This window comes from Nicrophorus vespilloides, unplaced genomic scaffold (assembly GCF_001412225.1).
Source record: "Nicrophorus vespilloides isolate i.1.1-1 unplaced genomic scaffold, Nicve_v1.0, whole genome shotgun sequence".
NCBI lineage: Eukaryota > Metazoa > Arthropoda > Insecta > Coleoptera > Silphidae > Nicrophorus > Nicrophorus vespilloides.
Genome location: NW_017100096.1, coordinates 197,569 through 221,437, shown reverse-complemented (window position 1 = coordinate 221,437; position 23,869 = coordinate 197,569). Strand labels below are relative to the sequence as shown.

Sequence of the window (23,869 nt, the reverse complement as noted above, 5' to 3'; positions counted from 1 at the left end):
CTGAGCATTTTTAAATGCAGATAACAACAATGCGTTTAGCATATGTCGGTTTCTAAGGATTCGCCCGTGACCTAGGCAACAATAATCTAGACTCCAGCGAAACGGTGCGCGTCTATTTTGCTTTGCATTCCAGGATCACACATGCACACGCCATATGCACGACGAAAAAGTTCGCCATTCCCACACACCCTTTCACTTTTTCTTTTATTTTGCTTTCGTGAAGGAAAACTGTATCGAAGGGGGGGGTCAGAAACCGTTGTCGAGAATAATGGTTGAGCCAGGTAAAGGATTTTATTATGTCCGAATTGTGATTGACGAGTATTTATAAAAATTTCATATCTTGATCTTCTGCACTGTGAATGATGGTGATGTGTGGGTGCGTTTCACCATTCTCCTCACGTACGATCTAAGGATTCTGATTTTGGTTCTTCAACACTGCGAAGAATGAATACGAAGCTCGACCTATCTGCAAATCAATCACACACAAAAAAAATAATATCTACTGATACAACAAATATTTATTATGTTTATTTATCACTAATAACTAGCTAAAGTATCAATACAAGATATCAATATAATAAAATATTGAATGTACATTAACAATTTACACATTGATCAGTTTGAAGGTAAACCTCTTAAGAAACGCAAATGTCAAATGTATAAATTGAAAACTAATAAAAAATAATTAAATCATCAGGATCGTTGAACTCTGTAGAATTCAAATGTTCGATGTCATGTATCGAATAATAATTTAAATTAGTAACACATTTACTATTCCATGAATGACTTTTTTTATACTACTATTTTATTTAAAATTTATTTATGAAATTGAAACGAGTTAAACATATTATACAAGTTTGTTATTGTGAATGAGTGATAACAATTTGTTGAACTATTGAACTTAAATAAAAAAGCATAATTTTCAACTCTTGAAGAAGAATTTGAGTAGGTTTCATTATAAAATACACTCGGTCTCTTTTTATGCGTACTCTTTTTATGAGGTTTTGAAGTTATGCGGTTTATATTTCAAGAAGCATTTTTTGTAAATAACTATTTTAAGCCATTTTGACACGTTTTGACACAAATTGGCCGTATTTTTTTTGTAAAATTTTTCCGTAGAAATTTAGAATGAATATGTTAAGATTATATTTTTCTGAAATTTAATAAACTTGTCTATGATTGTTAACGTTTTTATAAAATTATGAATAAACATTTCAGAAAAGAATATAGTAAGACTAATTATTTTTCTGAAATTTAATATGCGGTTTTGATATATTGTGATTTGTGATTGCGATTTTCGGTATATTGTAACTCATTGATTTAGTTTTATGCTAAATTATTGCGATTATAAACCCTTTTTATGCGGTATATTGTAACTCATTGATATAGTTTTATGGAACGTATCCTTTATTTTTATACGTGTGTCTAGTCCTTTTTTGTGCGATTTATTTTTATGCATTTACCTGTGGAACGTAAAAAAATAATTGTAATTGTTCTATTTGTGTTTAAAAAAATAATAATATATTAAATGTAATAATTTATACGCATAATGTAATTATGTGTGACCTTATTTATTATTATTATTAAACTACGAAATAACATTAAAACTGGAATGGCAAATAATAATAAAAGGCATTATAAGATCTCACGTCTGAAACTAGCGTTTAAAGTTAATTTGCGCGAAATAAGTATATTTCGTGCATATTATTGCAGTGAATTCATTTAATCAACTTTACGGTAGACCGTAAACCGGCAGATTTAATAATAATTATTATAAATGTTTCGCTACGAACATAATTCGTATGAAATAGAATGGTATTAAACGGCTGCATGACTTTATAATTGCTTTCATTTCATTACTACAATGACCAAAACGAATATAAATCACAAATTCGTTCAGCGGAATTTACATTTATTCTAATTGAAATTCATTTTTCTTTACTCAAATAACGTCGAGTGACGCAATCTTTGGTTGTTCTAGAAATTTGCATCTACATTTTTATGGAGTTTAACCATTCTTGTAGACGCAAGTAACGAATTTAAAAAAGCTTTACTAGGTGTAAATTGACTCCCCTTATTTGAGAACAAGTTAACTATTTATACTCACAACTAAGATTTTTTTACACATCTTGTCAAAACTGAATAAATAATAATTATGTAATGTTCTTCTTGTTATGGTAATAAAATTAATGTATGTAATAGGTCTTACCGTTACGAATGTCGATATGGTCAATGGAGTAAACTTCCCAATGGTCAAATGGATTGGCCTACGCATCCTTGCCATTGTGATCATCATGCTGCTTTTAAAAGGAGCACTGGATTGTAACCAATCACCCTCATACAAAGACATTGAAATGTCTTCACCCTGATACAAAAATATGATGTATTGGATTTATTTATTTTTTTCAATAAAGTTTAGAAATTGATAAATCTTACCCTTAAGGTTACTTTGTTGCCAAAATAACAATAAATATAAATCTGTATCTCTATGGCAAGCAAATATATTAATTCCACTAGAAACTTTCCGTCGTTCATTGGAATCTGCAAAAAAATAATTATTTATGTAATTTGATATGACGACTTCAAATTTAAATATTGTTGAAATAAAATGATATAAAAACGTACCGACGAAGTTAAGTACAGGCATGTACAAAAGACTACGAGAGAAATAAGAACTTGACCTAAAGTAATGTAAGTGAAAATAGTCTCTAGTTTCTCACACATCCTAGAAATGAATAACATAATAATTAGATGAAAAAAAAGGGATTTTATAATGGGTTACTGAAAAATGACTTGAAGCGATTTTACGCATATGTTCATCTCCTTCATCATCTCAGCTTCGACTTCCGGTGAGTTTTTTAAGGTAGGTAAATCGGGAAGTTCGAGTTTTCTTAAGATTCGTGGTCTAATGGTCCTGAACGCACCTTGCAGGATTTTAATTTGGCAACTGGTGTAGCCAATGATCGCCGTGAAAAGGGTATCGAAACCTGCAATTACCGTGCTCGAAAAAAAGAAACGAATGTAAATTGGGTAACGTTCTCTACGAACCGACTATTATGAAAGCGGAATTAACAACAGCCATGCTTTGGAAGACAGCCGCGCATGCAAAATTAAACCTCGAAGCTCTGTGATCCCATGGAATCCAACTGTAGTAAGGCAATTTCTGGTTGTAATAAACTGTAGTTCTATTGAACGCATCGATTTCGGTGGCGAATTGATTCTCCGAGTTGAAGAGCACAATGTACAGAGAATTCAAACAGGAAGAGCTGCCCACGCAACAGGCGACAGAAAAGAATGCCAAAGTCGCAATTTGCTTCGTTTTCCTATCCTCTCTGATGATCTTATCAGGATCGAATTCTCCTATCTTCTCCGCCACGGTGTTCTTGCTGAGCGTATCTATGATGCCCAAGATCTCTTTCCTTTTTGAGAACCACGTGTAAATCTTGATGATCGCCAGGAAATGGGTCATGCCCATATTCAGGTTCTTCATTAAATCAGGAAAACTCTTGACTGTCTCTGGGAGTACAACAAACTCGCCCGGGGTGAACAGAACGCAGAAGTAAATCATAATTAACGTGTCGAATATTAAATACCAAAATTTCACAACCGGATGAGCCGATTCATCCGGTATCCATACACCGCTCCACTTAATGATCCGCATGTTCGTTCGGAAGAAATCATTGTTTAATGATTGTGCCGACATTTCAGACTCACTGATTTATTTCGCCTGTTCGCTTCGTACTTTTATAGTCTTTAATGTGACCTGAAACAGTTGGCACCCCAATTTCCTTTCGCCTCAATTACTTAATATTATTTATATTTCATCGGTCCAGGTGTGATTGCTTGTACTATTCCGAACATTACAGAAATACACAAACATTGTTTTGTTCGGTCTCCGCCATATGCTTGAAAAGGAGTGAGTCTGCGAGACTAAGATTAATTTAAATGTCTCGATGCGAACTCCGGATGCCATATGTAGACGTTTCCCACACTAGGGCCAACAATAGCCCATGGAAACCCTTTCACTTTTTCTCTTGAGACCGCAAAATAGCGCACTTTTTTTCCCTTCTTTTTCTCAGGTAAAATAAGTTTTTGGCCTAATTTCTAATACCAGCAGGTAGAAGAGTTGGTACTAAAGAATTGCGAAATTGTATTTCGAAAATTCCTTTTACAATTTATCCAACATCTTGTTATTATAATAAATACTGAATTCTAAAAAAAAAAAACACAATTAATTAAAAAAAATTATTGAGAATGAATGTAATATATTTTCGATTTCATTTTACAGTTACGAGTGATATACATTATAATATTTTGAGAATTGTTAAGATAAATTCTAACAGATAACTTATTGGTATGATTATATACTTATCAATGTTATCTTTATATTTCCTGAAGGTACGCTCTTTCAACTGAAAGGCTTCAATCTTTTTCAGGTAGCTTCAATTGTTTAAATTTAGATTTATTTCTTCTTGTTAGTTGTGATTTATCGTATAAGAGATCCAATTTGCTTTTTAAAAGAATATTTCTAGATTCTAAAACACAGAATTGACGTTCTTAGAATCATTAATAAATATATTTATTTAGCCATAAAAGCATGTTATCAATCAATATTATTTATTGATGTTTATAATGTACTTTTTTTTTTGTGAAAATGCTGAAAAGTAATTAAATAAACATTTGGATTCTATTTAGGAAAATTAATTAAAGTCAATCTCGATGATGAATTATTAATGATGCAAACACGGTTGTATCCATTTATCCTTTGATTAAATCATGAGTGGCCGAGATTGTGGGGGTGAGGATGAAGGGTTATGTCAGCTGTCTGTCCTGGGGTGTGGGAAAAAGGCACAGGTGGGAGCTCAGCTCCGTGAGCCTCCTTAATAGAAGTAGTCTAAATGCACTAAGGAAACAACCATGAGAAAACCCTCTTTCGCACTCGCACGGTTTCCTGTCTAACACAACTCGTTTGCTCTCCCAATTTGGGTCATTCGAGATGAAGAGGAAAAAAAACACAACAACACAAGAAAAAACAAAAAGCTCGTCGCTCAGCATCAAGTAGAAAATACTTTATTACTAAGTTCCTCTTGTTTTTTTTTGAGACACTAGAGCGATCAAATCGTGTGCATTGAAAACGCAATTTCACCCTCTATGCATATGCTAGTAGCGTGCTTGAAATAATGGAAATCAGAAGAAAAGAAGAAAAAAAAACAGTTACTTTAGGTTTTATGCATATTACGAAAGAGGAGAAAAGGAAAAGAAACGAGGAACTATAGAGAGAAAGAGAGTAAAACGTGGAAAAAGGCCGAGTGCATTGACGTTCGTAATTTAGTATATTTGTGGTTACAGGTAAACTGTCATTAGAGAGGAATAACATAAGTAGAAACGGCCATTTGACGTGTGCACTTCCGCAATCCGTGGCTTTGCGGCGTAATCGCCCGACGGTGTCCTGACCGTGACAGTCTGGCACAAGTTCGAGACTTGAACTTGTACTTGCGAGTTGCGAGAAACTAATTCGAATTTTTCAGCACGGCGAAGAAGGAATAAGATGCACGGCCGATCTGCAAAAGTCGTAGTCGTTAGTCATCCATGTTAACGAGCTGAAATCAGCAATTATTAATAGTTTACCGTTACGAACGTTGATAAAGTCAGCGGCGAGAATTTGCCTATAGTCAAATAAATGGGTTTCCTCATCCGCGTCATCGTTATCAGCATACTCCGTTTGTAATCCTCGCTTAATGCGAACCAATCGCTTTCATATATTGACAATGGTACATCTTCTCCCTAAATAACATCCATATTTTATACTATTAAAAATTAAATATGACTTAAGTTGAGTAAAATTATTTCACAATATTGCTTTTAAATTATTTTTTTAATTCCACTGAATCATCATTTAAAATCACGCGCATTTCTTGAATTGGAAATACCTGATTGTAAAGGAAATTACATTTCTTCTATATAACATTTTCCTGTTTAATAAGTCACGTGCAAATGTAATCATCATCTTCTAATCAGACACTTTTTATAATTAAATTGAAACTATAAATTTAATAAAAAAATAAGAGTTTTAAATATATTCTAAGAAAATCAAATATTTCAAATAATATATGACAAAGTAATGATAAATAAGTTGAATAACTTACCCTTAAAGTGACTTTATTACCGAAATAACAGTAAATGTATATTTGAATTTCGACTGCAACCAAATAAATAAATTCTACGAAAAACTTGGGATCCGACAAGCTGAGCTACAATGTAAGTGTTTTGTAAATATAATCATATAGAATCAGATAAAGTTCTCTTACTGTTGATGTTAGGTACAAGCATGTACAAAACACGACGAGCGAGATGAGAACCTGACCCAAGGTGATGTAAGTGAAAATAGACTCCAGCTTTTCGCACATACTGAAATTATGCAAAGCGTTCGTACACAAAAGATTCCAGCATTTTAAAGTAACGACCGTACTTGAATATTACTTGAAGCGATCTCATGCAACTCTTCAGCTCCTTCATAATCTCAGCTTCAATTTCAGGCGGGTCCTTAACCAAAGGCACGTTTGGCACGTTCATCTTCCGCAGAACTCTTTCTCGGACCGTCCTGAAAGCTCCCTGCAGAATCTTAATCTGGCAACTCGTGTATCCCACAATTCCAGTGAATAGAGTATCGAATCCTGCAACAAAAAAAAATAATTATTGATAATGGTAAATTTATAATAATTATGTAATGAAATGTTTACTCAATTCTAATTTATCTCACCGACTATAATGAAAGCGGAACATAAAACAGCGCCGTTTTGAAAAATAGCTGCAGCCGCGTAATTTAACCGAGACTTTTTTGCATCCCATGGAAGCCAACTGTAGTAGGGCAACTTTTGATTGTAAATCAACGATGTTACGTTCATCGCATCTACAATCTCGACGTACTCGCGTTCGTAATCAAAGAACAGGGTATAAAATGTACTGATAAAAGATGAACTTCCCACGCAGACTGCAACCGAGAGGAATCCGATGGTGGCGAACTGCTTGACCTTTTTATCTTCGGCCAAGAGTTTCGCCGGATCGAAGTCGCCGATCTTTTCGACATTCGTGTTCTTGCTTAACGTATCAATTATATGAAGGATGGTTTTACGCTGTGTGAACCAAATGTAAACTTTGACGCAGGATAATGCGTGTGTCATTGCCATGTTCATGTTTTTCATTAGATCTTCTAAACTGGCTGCGGTCTCGTACATTATTATGAACTCGGCTGGTGTAAACAGAAATACCAGATAGGTGACAACTACGGTCGTGTGAATTTTGTGTAACAATTTCACGAAGGTGTTTTCGTTGTCGTCGGGAACCCATAGTCCTCCGGCTTTGATAATCCGTATGTTCGTATCGAAGAAATCGTCCCCGAAGACCATTTTTTACGGTTTCTTTCGTGCGCACTGGACTCGACCGTCTCATGTTAATTCGTATTTATACGACCACATTTTAATTGCGGAAATCTAATGATCGACTATTAAATCTGCAATTCTGTACACGCTAGTCGCAGGAAATGTGGGATAAATCACAGCTGCCCTAAGTAAATAATATCATTTAAATAATTTTCCTATGAAATCGAATGGTAATGCAACAAATCCGATTATAATTGCATTCAATTTTCATATTTGAAAATTAAATCTCTTATTTATCACTAATTTAAATAAATCAATTGATGAAAAGTCCTATAACCCGTTGAAATCATTTAATATGTATCTTGTTATATTTTCTAAACCAGTGAGTCTAAACTGGTGTGATACAAACCAAATTGTTATGACTCTCTAGTGTTCAAAACTCCCTCTTCTCATGGCCCAATGAGTATTGTTTAAACGTTCAAATAAACTGTGATTCATCGTAAATAATATGCATCAAAGATTTATCAATCAAAACTATTCCACCAACCTTCATGTACTTATAATACAAAAAAGGAAATTATAGATCAAATTGTAGAATTTTAAAAATGCAATTGAATACAACTATAATGTTGAAGATATTTCTTGAAATTATCTAACAAAAATTACGTTATTATTGATTATTTAATGAGCTAAAAGTAATGCTTTGACTCTTGCGTTAATATGATGTAGATATTATATAAAATATATGTTTTGTGCCTGCGATTTTTAAAGTGTTTTAATTTTCAAAAATCTATAATCTTACCAACAATAATAAAAGCAGAATATAGTACAGCAATGCATTGGAAAGCCGTGGCACAAGAAAAGTTGAATATATTTTTCTTATGGTCCCAAGGTATGTAACTAGAATAAGGCAACTGCTGATCATAGATGTAGGTAGTGACATTATTTTCATCAGTAACATAAATGTATTCATCCTCAGAATGGAACATGAGAGTATAAAACGAGGAGAGCATAGATGAGCTGCCCACGCAACAGGCGACCGAAAAGAACCCCAGCGTCGCCATTTGCTTGACGACTTTATCCTCCCTGGTAATTTTCTCTGGATCGAAATCCCCGATTTTCTCAGCCTTAGTATTCCTGCTGAGCGTGTTACATATGTTCAGGATTGTGGTACGCTTCGAAAACCATATGTAGACTTTGATCGTAGCCAGAGCATGTGTCATTCCCATGTTCAGGTTCTTCATTAGATCCGGCAAGCTGGATACGGTTTCGTTAAGTACCATAAACTCGAAAGGCGTAAAGAGGAACACGAAGTAAATGACAATGACGATGTTGTAGAGCTTGTAGAGACCCCGAAGGAAAGGATGATCCCTCTCGCTGCCCACCCAAACTCCGCTCAGCTTAATTATCTTAATGTTCGTGGCGAAGAAGTCGTTGTCTTCGAACTCCATCTCGTAGCGGATTAATAATAATACTGGAGGGCGTCTCAAGTGCACGAGGCCTTTTATATTTGCGCGGTTTTCTTAATGATCGGGTATTACATATAATTGGGTCGTACATACTGCGAAAAAACAAAAGGATTGTGGGAGTAGACATCTGGTTATTCAGTCCGTCATTAAAGTAGCTGCAATCTCGGAATGTCTGCATTATTGAAGAAGATCCCGAACATCCCTTAATAGGAAATCGCTAGTTAGGCGACGCGAATGCATTCCTCGCTGAAGATGTCTGAGGAATCGTAATGCCTAGATCTCGTTCACTGGGGGACGATTGGCTACTTCTGTAATCAATTGGTGATTGTGTCAAGTGCATTGGAATTGGGCTCCAACGTGGCAGCAGTAAGAAAAAAAAACATTTCGCGAATTGTTGACCTCGATTACACGAACAATGGCGGTTCGCACCAAGTTTATGACCTTGGTAGAGTTCCATTGTTGTGAAACACACACATGCATACATGAAAACGTATACACATGGAAAGACACGGGAACGAACATAGGCAGTATACAGGAGGCGTGCGTTTTTGCTAAATCGGGTACCGTGTAAAAGGAGGCACACCATACAACCACCACCATCATCCTTCCACATTCGTATACACACATACATTCATATAGACATGATATAATCGAGCTGTTCGTTCGCAGGATGACGACGGCCGATGAATACAGCAGGAGGGAACTCGGTGTCCAGGTAACATACAGTCATTGACCTTATACTCTACTGCTGAATGCCAACGCAATCCTGCTGTGACGCGCATACATCATACATGATTTCATAAATATATTCGCTCTTTCGACGGACACGACATTCATTATATACAATTCGCTTATAGATTATTTCAATTTCGACCATAACAAAAGAAAAGAAATAAGTCGCGCAGCAATATCAGTCACAGATACGATTATAACGGAAACACAATAACATACCTAAACACAAAACACCGACAGAGAAATTGAATTGAAGGAAGAAGTAGAAGAAGAGAAAAAAAAACACTGCATATCTACTGTATATACTGAATTGCTTTTGGAATTGGAACATAATTCAATTGTTACTTTCAACCTCTCGAGATTAGAACATTTATCCAGGAAGAAAAATAAACCAATAATACCTATTGTTATTTAACTACTATATAAATTAAAAAATTAAATAGATTCATTACTAACTGTTATTTAATAGTAACCAAAGTGAGTTAATAATCATTTTTAATTAGCAAACGATAATTAGGACCCGCGTCACATACATGTGACTGGAAAGTCTAACCATAAATATTGATAGATTGAATACATGCTAATATTTATCTACTAATAAAAAAGTTTACATTTTTTTATAAGACACTATTGATTATTCTTTTTTTTTTCAAGATTTATATTTAATATTTGTATTAGTATGCTGGGAATAATAAACTTCGTAATGCTGGAATATTATACATCAGCATACATGTTTCCCCTTTCATGTTGAAATTTAATGTTACTTTTCTTTTTATATGTAATCGTTATAATAATATTGTATTAAAAGCTTAAGTTGTGGCCTTATTTACCAAGCTTAAGACCACCGTGCATCCTAAGCAAACATGCTTTTATAGACCACTCGACATATAAGTACATATAAAGTAGTTCTTTCTAAGGAATTATAGCAAATATCATAAATCCATTTAGCTTTTACGGATCCGCTTTCAAATATAAACGTACAAGTAATAAATTATACATTTTTTATTTACGTATATTTCAAAACATATATATATTTTTTAATTTTTATTATTAAAAAAAAAGTTTGAAATATTTTAAAATTGTTTTTGAAATAAATATTCCCGACAAATTGATTCAGTTGAAGTTTCAAAGAAATGGAGACAAAACCACCAACCTTTTACTATATCTGTCTATGTATTTTATTGAAAATGTACCATTTTTCTAGGTATTTTAGCTATTTACTTATTAAAACAACGATCTATATTAAAAATATTTAAAATGTTTGACTGTGTTGTTATTTTTTGTATATATTTCTGTATAGTTCACAAATAGGCAAACTAGTTTCCTTATGTGGGCAGCATAATTATATTGTAGATGTCCGAAGATGAGACGTTCAGAAATATCGCTTTCGTTGCGAACGTAAGTGAAATGAAATGAATGCGTATTTAATGCGAGTCAAATGTTAAAAGAAAACCGCTAGAGGAGACCAAAAACGGTACACACGTATATATATACATACATACAGTATTATAACGATATAGGTGTATATGTCAGTGGTGTGAAATCTAGTTAGCTGTATTTTATCGAAACTGAATGAAAAGGGAAACTGTAAACTTCTTGACCTATACCAAATACTATTATACAATACAAATGTATTACTATAACAATAAAACTGCAAATTCTTAATAATTAGATAATACAATCAAATATTATTTCAGAAATTAGGAAAATAGTATTCCGTAGAGCAGGTGCATCCATCAGGAGTAAATTACTCCAAAAATGGGGTAAAAGTTACATTTATCTAAAAAAATATACAATGCAAAAAATGTTCTTTTTCGTTTTACCTGTAATTCCATATCAGAGTAAACATTTATGGTAGTCGTATTAAATGGTGCAGGACAGGCAGATTTAAACTGTTGTAAATGAAGAATATAAAAAATATGGCGCTTAGTATCCCAAAGAAAATGTAAGTCAGAAAACTGACCTCTGAAACGATTGTATCCTATGCAATATAAAAGCGCTCTAATCTACCCAAACGTACCGAAATGGTACGTCTTCTGGTAAAAACATTCCAGACGCAATTTTGCGAAACGCAATATTATGTAAACTGTACGCAAATTAAGTAATTGTGTTTTACGACGAGGCGCATGAAAAGAAAAGTATTTTCCAACGAAATATTTTGATGTATTTATGGGCTGTAACTCTCGGTTTCGGAGGTCCATTGGTCACAGTCGCCCCGAAATTGCAGCATTTCAACCAACCGAGCAAGCAACCAAACCCGACTTCCACACTTTACTGCCCCGTTGTTCCTTTCCATCACTTTCGTTTATACTGTGTCCAAGAAAACATAATTATTAAAAGAACACAAACATACCCCGATGTTTAAAAAAAAAGGCAAATAAACGCAGGGAACGTTTTCAAAGCTTTCAGGTCGTGACTGTGTTTTGGTGGATGCTTGAAATTTCGGTCACGCGTTTTCGTTGCGTTCCCATGAGCCCTGATTACATATGCAGCTCCATTGCGTCATTTGCATTTTTTCAAATTTGGGATTTTTTTAACGCCTTCCGAACGTCCCGTCGACCCATCTGAACATGTTCATGATAACCAAATAAAATAATAGTGATTTGCAAAATATAGTTGTGTACGGCCTTTTATTTGTTGTTGCAGGTATTCGCTAGAACATTCATTCGCATCTACATCCTGCAACCATCGATTGTTGGTAATAGGATGGATGAGAGCATTGCCAAGGTTTGCAATATGTCAAGAGCACGGCAGGGGCTCGTGAGGCGGTAATGATAATGCTAGCATATGCTAAATTATACATCTTTCCACTCATTGTGTTGCCTTTTATGCGAAAAATAGCGCAACAGATGGCCTCGCAACACTGGATTCCCTTATATTACAACATTAATTCCAATAACTTCTCGCATATACACGTCCTCCGAGTTGTGAAGCCTCCAATAAATATTTGCAATTAAAATTAATCCCTTCGATCGACAATTCAACATTGATTTACTAGAAATAACTACTACTTACATCATCATAAATTTACAAAAGCATTAATACAAAACATGTTTTTGTTTTGAAATAACAAAAATTTTGGGAATTTATATAAAAATAAAAAACTTTATTTATTGAACATACAAATTTTCTATAGTAAAATTTATAATAAAAGTTATATTTAATAATTTATAATTGTATATTAACATAATTTATGTTAGTTATTTAAAATTCTTTAATATTATCAATAATTATATGGAATAGTGTTATTGAGAAAATCTAGAATTTATTGCGTCACATTTCTATAAGAATCCACTTGCATAATGTGTACAAAGTAAAGAAATATGTAGAATTATACGATTTTATGTTACCTCTATCTCGCTATAAGGAAGGTTGCGCATATCATTTAGAATTATGTTAGTAAAGTCTTTAATAATCATTAGATTTATACAATAAATATTAATAATTTATTATACGTACTTTGGATATTAACCGTTTCTCAATTGCTACATACAAAATAAACAACACATGCATTTTCATTAATCTATAATAACTATTGGAAATTATGTAATATTAGTATAAGAAGTTATTTTTATAAATAAATACTTTTAATCACTTAATAATACAGTGAAACCTCGCTTAACGAGCAAAATTAATTGTAAGAAAAATTACTCTCTTAACGAGTGATGATGAGAAGAGAAATCCCGGATTGCACGCCTTCTACATCATTTGTAAAACTTGTGTGCACATATTATGTATATTTTTGAATATGTTTCACTATACGAGTAAAAATCGGAAAATTTTGGAACGAATTAAAGTCGTTAAGCGAGATTTAAGTAAATTTATATTCTATTAATATGTAATATACAATTTTGAAACTTTAACGGAACTGTTACATCACTTTAATCACTTTTTGCGTTGTTTAATTAGTTTAATTACCAGTATATGTTCCATACATATTCCTTGGGCAAAATTTTATTGTCCTCTTCAGCACTAGTAAAAAGTACCTCATTAGATGGAATTTGTGTGGGAACCTAGTACATTTCTCATATATTAAATTGTTTATTTCTTTCGTAATTACATTTTTATTTTACAAATTATTTGATTTAATATAAAATTTCCAAATTTATTTTTCAATCGGAAATGTAATGATACTGTGAGAAAATCAAATCGTTAATGGAACGGAATTTCCGGTTTCCTCCAAAAAAAAATGTGTGTGATTTTTCGGAAGAATGATGCGTGCAAAAAAAAAGAATATATATCTCTTCTTTCGGAAAATTATCTTCGGCAGCAGATGCGATCGATGGGAATTCGCACGTTTCGGTGGCAAGTAACAATTCCATTTACAGAGAGAGAGCATTAAGTGTCCGCCGTTTTACCTGCTTTTCTATAGTGTATACACCCCCGACGGGTATCAAGTTCTGAACACATCCACACACACAAACTCTTCTAGCATGTGTATATACACGCATACACATGCATCAAGCAGAGCGTGGGAATCATAAATAATATGACGATCGATACACATAAATGTGTGGCGATTTTTTTTTTATCCACTTGCTCCTTCTTTCTGCTGCTGCTTCTTCGACTGCAGCTTTTTATTAAATATAAAACGTGTAGTCGGGACGCATGAATTATTGATGCGTTTCCTTCCATTGTCCTGTAATGGGAATCCTGATACGAATTCACATACACGCAAAGATTCACACCGCGAGGAATACACGCGTTTTAGGAATCTAAATAATTCGTATCATTTTCGTCAATTCGCTCGACCACCGAAAGCTAATTGCAAATACTGTATGCTGTAATTAATCGGCGACGAGAGAGTTAATTAAATTTTCGACCACCGCGTAGGCATATTAATTACGCATGACGGGCGGATTATTAATTTTTTTTTATGATCCTTAATTGAACATTTATCGGAAACGAGTTACGGATCGGGGATTTCTCACGAATTTTATTAACAAACCGAGAAAAAATATCTCAGGGTCAAGCGACGAGCAACGAGCCGACTTCTTGGCGAGATCGTTGGCCTTTCCACGATTTGCTTTGTTAATTAGTAAAAATAGTAACACGATTAGTTTGAACAGGTTTATATACATACACACACTCACTATGTTCATCTCTTTCTCTATCTGAGTCTCTGCTGTTTATTTTTTTTTCTTGTTGTTGTTATATGTGAAGAAACTTACGCATTCGACTCTTACCTCTAAATTTATTCTATGCATATTTTATATATCGTATATTATACAATTTTATAGTCGATACAAGTTCATCATTGGTCGTTATTCATTCAATCGATGCTAAAAATGGAAAGGAAACGATTTAGAAACATTTTACTTCCATTCCAGATGTTCTTGGTTTATTTAAATACGTAATAAACTTAAATATCGATACTGTGCTAATTCACACTACTTAGAAATTTCATTCAAACTGTTCATCTAAAACTAAATTTGTAATATCATAATTGTCAAATATGATATGGAAAAGAATTATAAATATTTCAACATCTTTGAATATTATAATTTAATTACATTAAAATATAAAAAAATACTATATTTTTCATAATGTTATTTACTTCATTTGCCAAAAGTTGTTCAAAAACTGAATTATTAAAAGAAAAACAACAATTTCTAAATACTAAATTGCATTGTTTATAAGATACAACAGAGTGAGCAAAATTCTGTGTATTATTTTATGTTTGTGCTCGTGTAAATGTTACCAATAAACAAATTCTAAAAATAATGGAATCCTTGAACAATTATTATGTCCATTTTATTGTTGTAAAAAAAGTACATATTTTCTAATATAACATTTATTTATATGTCACCACGTTGTGTAAAAAACTGTAATATTAACATGACTTGAATTTTATTTTTCCTTTGATGTAAACCTCCGAATACTTCCGGAGATTTTTCGAAACGTACGTTCGTGTTTCCTTCTGCTTACTTTTATTTCCTTATACTGGAATACAGTATTTATTAAAATGATCAAGGCTGCTTTGGTCATTACCCCGTGTGAATCTGGATATGACTAAGCTTACGATTTAAACATTCATTAAAACCCACATAATAGTCACAATTTTCAAAAAGTATCAAAGTCATAAGTTTTTGTTACGAAAAAAAAAACATGGTTATTGTTTGCTTAGTTTCCATCGTGCGCAATTAAACTAGAACTTTATTTATGGAGAAAGAAAAAAATAGTTCTTGGAAATGTGAATCATTGAAAGTGGTGTCCAGTGAATCACGTAGGCCATCAATTTGAACATATTTTTATTTAATTCCATGAAAACACACTGAAATGGAAAACAAATGAAAGCTATACGTTTTCTAGTAGAGCTTAATCTTATATGTTTAATAACACTTACTTATTGAATAACTTTAATGCTCAAAAGTTCAATTAATAAATTCTGGGTTTTAAAGTTAAAAAAAAAACGTTATGTAACTTCTGTTACAACTGTGGAGAGTAAATTAAAGAGTTAGTTTGTGTAGTAAGCTTATGTCTATTTGCTGAGTATTGCTGAATAAGAGGCACTAATAAATTATGGACTTAGTAAGGTCCAAGCATAAAATTACACGTGCCTCCAATTAACTCCCAAAAGTATCCACACGAACTCGGCTTCGGGCCCTAATAAATTAGGCAAGCCCGGAGGAATGTTAATTGCCATTAGTTTATTACATTGCGTAACGTTTAAGATTTCCTAATTTGACTATCACAAGTGTCTCTGGTATAATTGAATGAAAAGAACGCTGTTCGTCAGTCTCGAGATAATTACAGATCCATCACATTGAAGTAGTATTTCAAATGAAAAGTGTGTGAAATAGAGATGATCCTCTCACTCGAGAAGCAATAAAATATATACAAATCAGCGAAAAGCTATTTATTGGGTTTACTTTTAACACTTCAGGTAGTGACTACGCATTTGGAATGTCCAAGCTAACATGTATATATAAATAATAATAAAAAAAAACGCTTTCGTGTTTACGTGTATATGCGATAACCGACAGAAAAATAATTAAATATAAAACTTGAAAGATCCGTTAGTTCTACAGAAGAGTGGAGCGCCCGAAGTCCATAGAATCATCCATTCCTCCTTCTTCGTGTCCTTGAGGATATTGCACGCCCATGGACCGTGGCCGCACATATACATGGATTTTTATATACATGTATATATTACGTGTGAGAGATTGTACGTGTGTGTTTGTGTCTGTATTGCACGTTTCCAACGAAAACGCTTAACGGTTTTTCTTTTCGTTTGTTTATCGGCGTGTCTTCGGCCGGCTCGGCTCGCTCGCAGCTCTATAACTGTTTTAAAAAAACGAAAATTCGGTTTCACCTATACGAAAGCGACGCTTTCGTTCGTGATCAAATGTATAACAGGACAGATGCAGGAATGTAGGCGAAATTCTTTCACATTATGTAATGGGATTTTTACTAGAAAAATATCCGTTTCACGTAAACAAAGAGCCGTACGGTTATCCAACGTTCTCCAATCCCAGATTGTTCAAGGCTTGCAAAGTGCAAATTTCGTAACTGTTTTTTCTTTTATATAATATGAACTGTTTGACAGATTGCTTCCGAATTTTGTTTGCACTTTTCATAATAGCCTTATCTACATATATTTTAAAGTTCTAATTACAGAAATGCCTTGAATAGTGCGGTTTCGATAAATCGAGAATCACAATAGTTCGTTTTTAAAATTTATAAATTATAATTGAGCAAAACAAAATTAATCCTAAAAAAAAACTAGTTAAATGATCTTTTTTTCATTATACATGTAGGCATTACCAATTAACCGCACTATGAGAGGTATTACTGTATATTCGTGTATTTTGAACATTCATAGGATCTTAGGAAATAAACTACCGGAAGCAAGACAAAACAAATAACATAAAATGAAAAATACATAAAACAAACTCGTAAAATAAGACATGACTACATCATTTTGGGACAAAGTAAAACATAGTAACAGTGAATCAAATAGTCCACACAAACATATTTGAAAGAAAATAAAAGTTTCTTTACATTATTTTTTAAATATTGAAAATGTATTGATTTTTATTCTATAAATATTTCGACTAGAAATTACCTGTAAATATTTCTGTATAGCAATAAACAAAGATTTTCCCAAAACATGTAATTTCTCATTTGATGCATAACGTAAATAACATACAAGTAATATCATAAAATTACTATAATTATTAATTAAAAACTAAAGTAATTCGCGTGTAGAGAGAAATGCACAATTGTGTATGTAAATTTACTAATAACTCGATAGAATTTTATACACACAACGAGACACGCATGCTCTTGAACTACGGCAGTTTTAAAAAAATTCTTCAACAGTTACGACATAACACTGTAATCTCAGGATTGTATTTTAATCCCGATTGTTCGTACACTCATTTGAATAATGTTCATCCCAGAAATTGTTATACAACAGGTCACTATCACAGCTGCATTAGAGAGAGAAAAAAAGGGTCATTGTGACTTTAAGACGTAGTTTTATACGCATGGGAACTATTATCATCATGATGTTATAATTATTATTGTAACTAAATAATAAATGTGATTCGAAATGTGCATAAACATAACGTTAAAATTATATTATTAAAATTTGTTTTCAAAATCTAGAAAGGACTTTTCATTTTGATTACCTCTGAAAACGAAATTTTGATTAATCAAATTGTTTAATTGATTTCCCTGTAATTAACAATCATTTATTCGTTAAATGATCAAACTTAAAATTGAATTTTTGTCAACGAGCAGATTATATTTAGAGGCATTAAAAAGAACATTCCAATTAGTACTTAAAGCATATAATCAAAATTGAATAGAAATAAATTAATGTTATCGAGTTAATTGGGATTCATCAAACAGGTGAGTGATTCGTGTACGACTTCCGGGTCTGCTTTGTGTTCGTATGGCGTTGATGTGACAATCAACTGCTTTTATGTACTCGTATAACTAACGCTTTCATACCTTTCCCAAATCGAAAATCGCAGCGTTTCACGCGGAAACCATCATTTTATCAGCGATCTATTTCGAATCCTGACGGGAAATTGTGACCCGGTTACATTAAAAATCTTAACAAAACCAACGCATAATTAATTGCCAAATTGTAATTACTTTGTATATAGTCATTTGACGCAAGAGTTTTAATGCGTAGGTTTATTCTAATTTATTGATTAAAATAGATTTTGAATGTTTTTTTTAACATATGTCACGGATATTTAAATAAATAATCGATTTTTGTGTTTTTAACATATAGAATATTCTAATCTAAATCTTCAAAATAGTGAAATATTTCAAATTAGTTGTCAATTCTTCAAAATGTAATTGTAATAAATTTGTCAACTTGATTTACGTCATTTTTAAATATACTGCTGTCAAATCAGAAGGCTAAACTTAAAATATAATTTCGAAACCATCGAAGACTACATAAATCAAACAGACGTGCTTTTTTTTCTTTCTTTTTCTTCATGTTGTAACCTCCCACTACGCCACAAAATTATAATAAAAAAAGAAAAGACAAACCACTTACGGTTTTGTTTGTATATATCTATATATATACTATGTATAGTTCTGTACTTGCCCTCAACGCAATCTCCCCACAAAGGCAATCTGTCGTCTACTTAAAGTAATAAGGTATTTCAGGTAAGAATGGTCGAATCAGCTTCCTGGACCATTCGATACTTTCGTTTTCTAAACGTAACCCAAAACGGCAAACATTCGACAATAGGAAATGCAAAAAAAGAAAAACGTCAGGCAAAGATGACCCAGACTTTATGCAATGCGAACAATGCAAACACCTTATATCGCCCTATTGTTTAGACAAAACGACCCAAAGAATCCCAATAAAAATATTAAATTTCTCAGAGAGTTCTAAAAAAACCTATACATTTAGGAATATTTTGACTTTATGAAAAGTTGATTATTAATAATAATTTTCATTTAAAAATAATTAATTCTCTTATATCAAAATGTTAAATCTCTTAATAAAATTGGTATTTCTTTTCAGAATTTTAAGAGCGATTGGCGAACATTAAATTGGAATAAACTGTTCGGATGTACATTAAATTCAATTGAAAGCCGCTCTGTGTGCGAGGACGACTCAAAGGATAATTTAAGATTGAAGGATCTGTGCGACGGCTTTTAGAGTCTAGGTGCTCGTTAAAATTTTAATGTAAGCGTGTAATTGAGCAACAGTAAGCACACACACGTCGCCGATTGTTGAATAAACAAGATTATGGTTGACCGCTGATGGTCGGGTTGACGTCCTTTCTAACATCCATTAATACATTTTAACATGAGCTAAACTACACAAACAACCAGAGACGCCAAGTTGCTGAACGCAACAAGACAAGACAGACGAGGAAAAAGCAAAAAACGCAAGAATCCTGTAATTGAAGCAAAACGAGAAAATCGGCTTTCCTCCATAGGAAACCTGTGAAAAGCGATGTGCGATGTTAGAGCAAAGCCGAATTGAAAAGCAGTCTAGATGTATCAGTTATGTGCGTGTGCCGCTTATTTAGATGTGAGGTAAAAACGTGTTGTTTGTGTATTACATAGAGCGGGTGAGCATCCGGCGCTTGATAATAAATGCAATATAAATGCTAATCATAATAACGTTGGCAAAGTGCATTCCCAGCATACCAACCACATGAAAGAACGAACGAATGAGCGAACGAACGAACGAACGCACACGGCTAGAGCCCCTGCCTGCTCCGCCGTGTACCGTTACATAACACCGGAGCTCGGCGGCGCGGCGGCTCCCCCCGACTCACCGCACGTTTAAAATTAGCTCCGGAATTAGGACACTCGCGGACCACGTCCTTCCTGTATACTCTCTTCTCCACTTCAACTCAAAATCACATTCTCTTGTTATTTTCAACGAACCATACAAGACTTACAATCACAATTCATTAAATCAAAAATCACAAGATTGTATAAATCACACCCAAATTGGTTCAATATCTAATTGTATTATTTAACACAAAAGTTGCGTTGATTTCAAATATTAACGTTCCAATTGCCGCAGTTACCACAGAAACAATCATGGAGACTCCATGGAAGATGGATATGTACATTCTTCCATGATTGTTTCTTTTTAAAGTTTTCGTATCTGATATGTCTCATATCTTATCCTCTCTATCCATGCTAACCATAAGTATTTGCAACTCATCAATACAGGTAGGAGTACAACGAAGATTTACCAAAGTGATAATATTATAAGATTTAGGCAGAAAGACCTATGGTCAGTAGCCCTTTGCAGCAGATCATTTATGGTGATTTTTTGCAATAAATGTTATTATTATAAGATAATGAACACTTTATAAGAAATTCAGTCAAAATATAAAATTTACATTTATTTTCATTTCATTTTAAAACATTAAAATTCTTATACAATTACTTATTTATTTATAAATATTGTAAATAAATCAGTCAATAAGTCAATAGAACTTTAATGATTGATAATAATCGAAATTATCTCGATTTTACAAACGTTTTTAATATTTCATTAAAGATTTTAATTGTGAATTCACACTCAAGTGAATATCATGGATTTAATTAAGTAATAACCTCGGAAGTGTCGGAAATGAAAAATAAATATTTTCATCGATTTATAATTCATAAATGTAGTTATTATGATTCAGTTTATATCTGCATACATTAACGCACAATTTGATTTCCTCCTAACAGTAAACTAAATTATTTCACACCATTGATCATTTAATTATTAATATTAATTGATACAGTTGTATTGAATTGATTGACATTTATAAATTAGCAAATCCTTCTAATTGGTTGAAAATCCGAATAGCGTGTATTTTTCTAAAGGATACGATCGTATCTGCCAGGAATGTTACCTAAAGGAATGACACGTATACATCACGGTTAAAGTGAAGATGGCTTTACATAAACTTCCGAAAGATTCAGATCTTATTTCCAAGAATGTAACGAATCCAGTTTATGCGCATCGCGAGCTTCTCCAGAGAGCTAGTGCAATTGCGCAACGGCCGGTCGGTGGTACACAGCTGAACAATAAAGATACCCCACAAGAAGAGGCGATCTGCCAGACGATAACATCGCATGCATGCATATATATACACACAAAACAAACGTACATGTCGTTTCCTCATCGTGCATTAAAGTCTTCCAAGACAGTTACATGAACAGAACAATGCCGCATTATGATTTTCTCACACTTCGACCATTTACATTTTCGCATATTCACTACATTTGTATTTTTTCTTCTACAACCTCTTCTTCGGTTCAGGTCTTCGAGTCAGAGTTTTATTAATTGGCATTCGCGATCCGCTTGAATTTCCACGACGAGTTATTAAACACGCTTTTGAACTTAAAGCCAGTCAGTATGAGTAGTTCTCAGTAGTTTTCCCATGGCATTCGCTAATCCCGCCGCAGCTGCTGCCTTAAATAGATTGCCTCCTGTATATAACCTAATTAAGCATCCGGAATATCGCCGATGATGATGATGATGAAGATAATGATAATAACGCAAGCCACACGGCGAGTCAAACGATTTATCAAAGACTTATAAAGGTATGGATTCTGTGTTGGCAGGTAATTCCAAAAATGGTCATCTAATGACCCTTAGTTATTATTAGTACCTGCAAAATGCAGAGACTTTTATTTTCAATTTCACAAACATGATTTTCATATAATAACTAATCAAGTACCCTAAAATACAAAAAAAAAAGTAAAAGCTTTGATTTAATCGAACGAACAATGTGATTATTAATTTATATTTCGTAAATTACTTCTGTTGAAACATCTCGTCTAAGAAAATTGTAAATGAAACATATGTTACTTATTTTGTATGAGTTTACTTTGATTTACGTAACTCACCAAAGATTAATACACCTGTTACTATTGATTTATCCAATCTCTGACCACGGAGCGTGACTCTAATCATTAATCATACATATTGCAGCAACTTATTATATATATATAATTTTTACTATACCCTTTTTCGATATGCTTGAAAAATCTTCATCAGAAACTTGATTCATTTTATGAGGAAAAAAAAAGAAAGTACGATATATATAATTGCTTCCCATTAGTCAACTGAACTTACTTAATTTATCTAGTAAAATTTGTTGTTGTTAAATGTTTTTTATATTAACTAAAATTAATAAAATATTAAATATAAAACTAGTTTATGTTTTCGTAAATATGTTAATTTTTTTATGATCCCAATTTGTATCATTACTAAAATCTTAATACTCAATATACAATAAAATTAATCAAACTTAGTTTAAAATCGATATGACGCAAAAAAAAACAAATATTAACAAAATTATTTATTTTATTATATGCAACCAACCAATCATTTACTAGACAGATTTAAAATTTTAAAAAAATCTTGGACAGTTTAACATTTTTAATTCTCTAATATATCAGCAAATTTATCAAAGAGATTTATTTTAGTAATACATGTATCATCATCATGAATAATTATTTTTTCCAATATATGTTTACAGCAAATGCAGGTAATTTCTGAAAAATATTAAATTAACATAGAAATACCTCATGAAATTTAAAAAAAAAATACTTTTATATTTACCTTTTACGGTAAAAGTGAATTACTCACAAATATTACGTGTAATATTCACGATATGCAATTTGTAAAGCTAATAAGGTAAGTGATATTGTTATATAAAATTGGTTCTAAAATATTAGATTCCATTCAATAGATTTGAAACGAAACGCCCAAAGTTTCGAGCCCATTTTTCGATTGGTCTAGATTTGAATTAAAAAAAAATCTGTTAACAAAAAACTTTATGGTGAATATGGATAGGACCAATAGAATTGTTAAGTACGAAGAAAGGCGCGTGTTGCCGATCCCTCTTTTTGGCGTTTGGCGATATGATTCGCAGCTGCAACTACAGTTTTATGACTCTCTTATCTAGTGTTGGAAACTCCTTCTTTTTGTGACCCAATAAGAATTATTTAAACGTTCAAAGCAGCTGCAATTCGTCGATTCCCAGACGCACAGTGGCGCATTTGATCTGCAATGTTAAAAAACATATGGGTAATGTTTAATTTTCAATCCACCCTTCTATAATGATCTGAAATGCAATATTACAAACTCAATTTATAAGAAGTAGTAAGTTTGTAACTGAATAATATTTATAATTTGATTATACAATGGAACCTCGCTTAACGAACACCTGGATTATGCGCCTGCTACAACATTTTTAAAACTTGTGTGCACATATTATGTGTATTTTTGTATATATTAATCATCTGTAAATATAATTTGTGTTTTCTGTAAATGCAAAACAC

General features: G+C 32.7%; 3 protein-coding genes across 4 annotated transcripts; all 3 read right to left on the bottom strand.

Annotated features, from left to right (window-relative positions):
• Nucleotides 1-388: 388 nt before the first annotated feature.
• On the bottom strand, nt 389-3,703 carry LOC108567757 (odorant receptor 2a-like). The gene is made up of 6 exons (XM_017928402.1): nt 3,049-3,703; nt 2,809-2,987; nt 2,626-2,748; nt 2,437-2,541; nt 2,210-2,365; nt 389-466 (listed from the first exon to the last, which is right to left on the bottom strand). The coding sequence occupies exons 1-6, from the start codon at nt 3,701-3,703 to the stop codon at nt 407-409; spliced, it is 1,278 nt and encodes a 425-aa protein (XP_017783891.1). The 3' UTR covers nt 389-406.
• A 1,469-nt stretch (nt 3,704-5,172) lies between these two features.
• On the bottom strand, nt 5,173-6,990 carry LOC108567765 (odorant receptor 2a-like). Of its 2 annotated transcripts, none has more exons than XM_017928414.1 (6): nt 6,761-6,990; nt 6,470-6,674; nt 6,309-6,408; nt 6,147-6,251; nt 5,629-5,784; nt 5,173-5,561 (listed from the first exon to the last, which is right to left on the bottom strand). In XM_017928414.1, the coding sequence occupies exons 1-6, from the start codon at nt 6,903-6,905 to the stop codon at nt 5,511-5,513; spliced, it is 762 nt and encodes a 253-aa protein (XP_017783903.1). In that variant the 5' UTR covers nt 6,906-6,990; the 3' UTR covers nt 5,173-5,510. The 2 variants fall into 2 exon arrangements, with proteins under 2 accessions (XP_017783903.1, XP_017783904.1); XM_017928415.1 differs by having other exon boundaries at nt 6,741-6,812.
• A 562-nt stretch (nt 6,991-7,552) lies between these two features.
• LOC108567756 lies at nt 7,553-8,830 on the bottom strand. The gene is made up of 2 exons (XM_017928401.1): nt 8,182-8,830; nt 7,553-7,563 (listed from the first exon to the last, which is right to left on the bottom strand). Exons 1-2 carry the CDS (start codon nt 8,828-8,830, stop codon nt 7,553-7,555), a joined length of 660 nt encoding a protein of 219 aa, XP_017783890.1.
• Nucleotides 8,831-23,869: the final 15,039 nt, after the last annotated feature.

Bases quoted from the DNA above. Each gene is read 5' to 3' on its own strand.
- LOC108567765 (XM_017928414.1), bottom strand. From the start codon at position 6,905: ATGAACGTAACATCGTTGATTTACAATCAAAAGTTGCCCTACTACAGT. The intron at 6,409-6,469 runs GTACGGTCGTTA...GCATAATTTCAG, and splicing joins TCGCTTCAAGTAATATTCAA to TATGTGCGAAAAGCTGGAGT. The intron at 5,785-6,146 runs GTAAGTTATTCA...GATGTTATTTAG, and splicing joins GTAATAAAGTCACTTTAAGG to GGAGAAGATGTACCATTGTC.
- LOC108567757 (XM_017928402.1), bottom strand. From the start codon at position 3,703: ATGTCGGCACAATCATTAAACAATGATTTCTTCCGAACGAACATGCGG. The intron at 2,988-3,048 runs GTTCGTAGAGAA...CGGTAATTGCAG, and splicing joins TTCCGCTTTCATAATAGTCG to GTTTCGATACCCTTTTCACG. The intron at 2,749-2,808 runs GTAAAATCGCTT...TTTTTTCATCTA, and splicing joins TGAAGGAGATGAACATATGC to ATTATTATGTTATTCATTTC.
- LOC108567756 (XM_017928401.1), bottom strand. From the start codon at position 8,830: ATGGAGTTCGAAGACAACGACTTCTTCGCCACGAACATTAAGATAATT.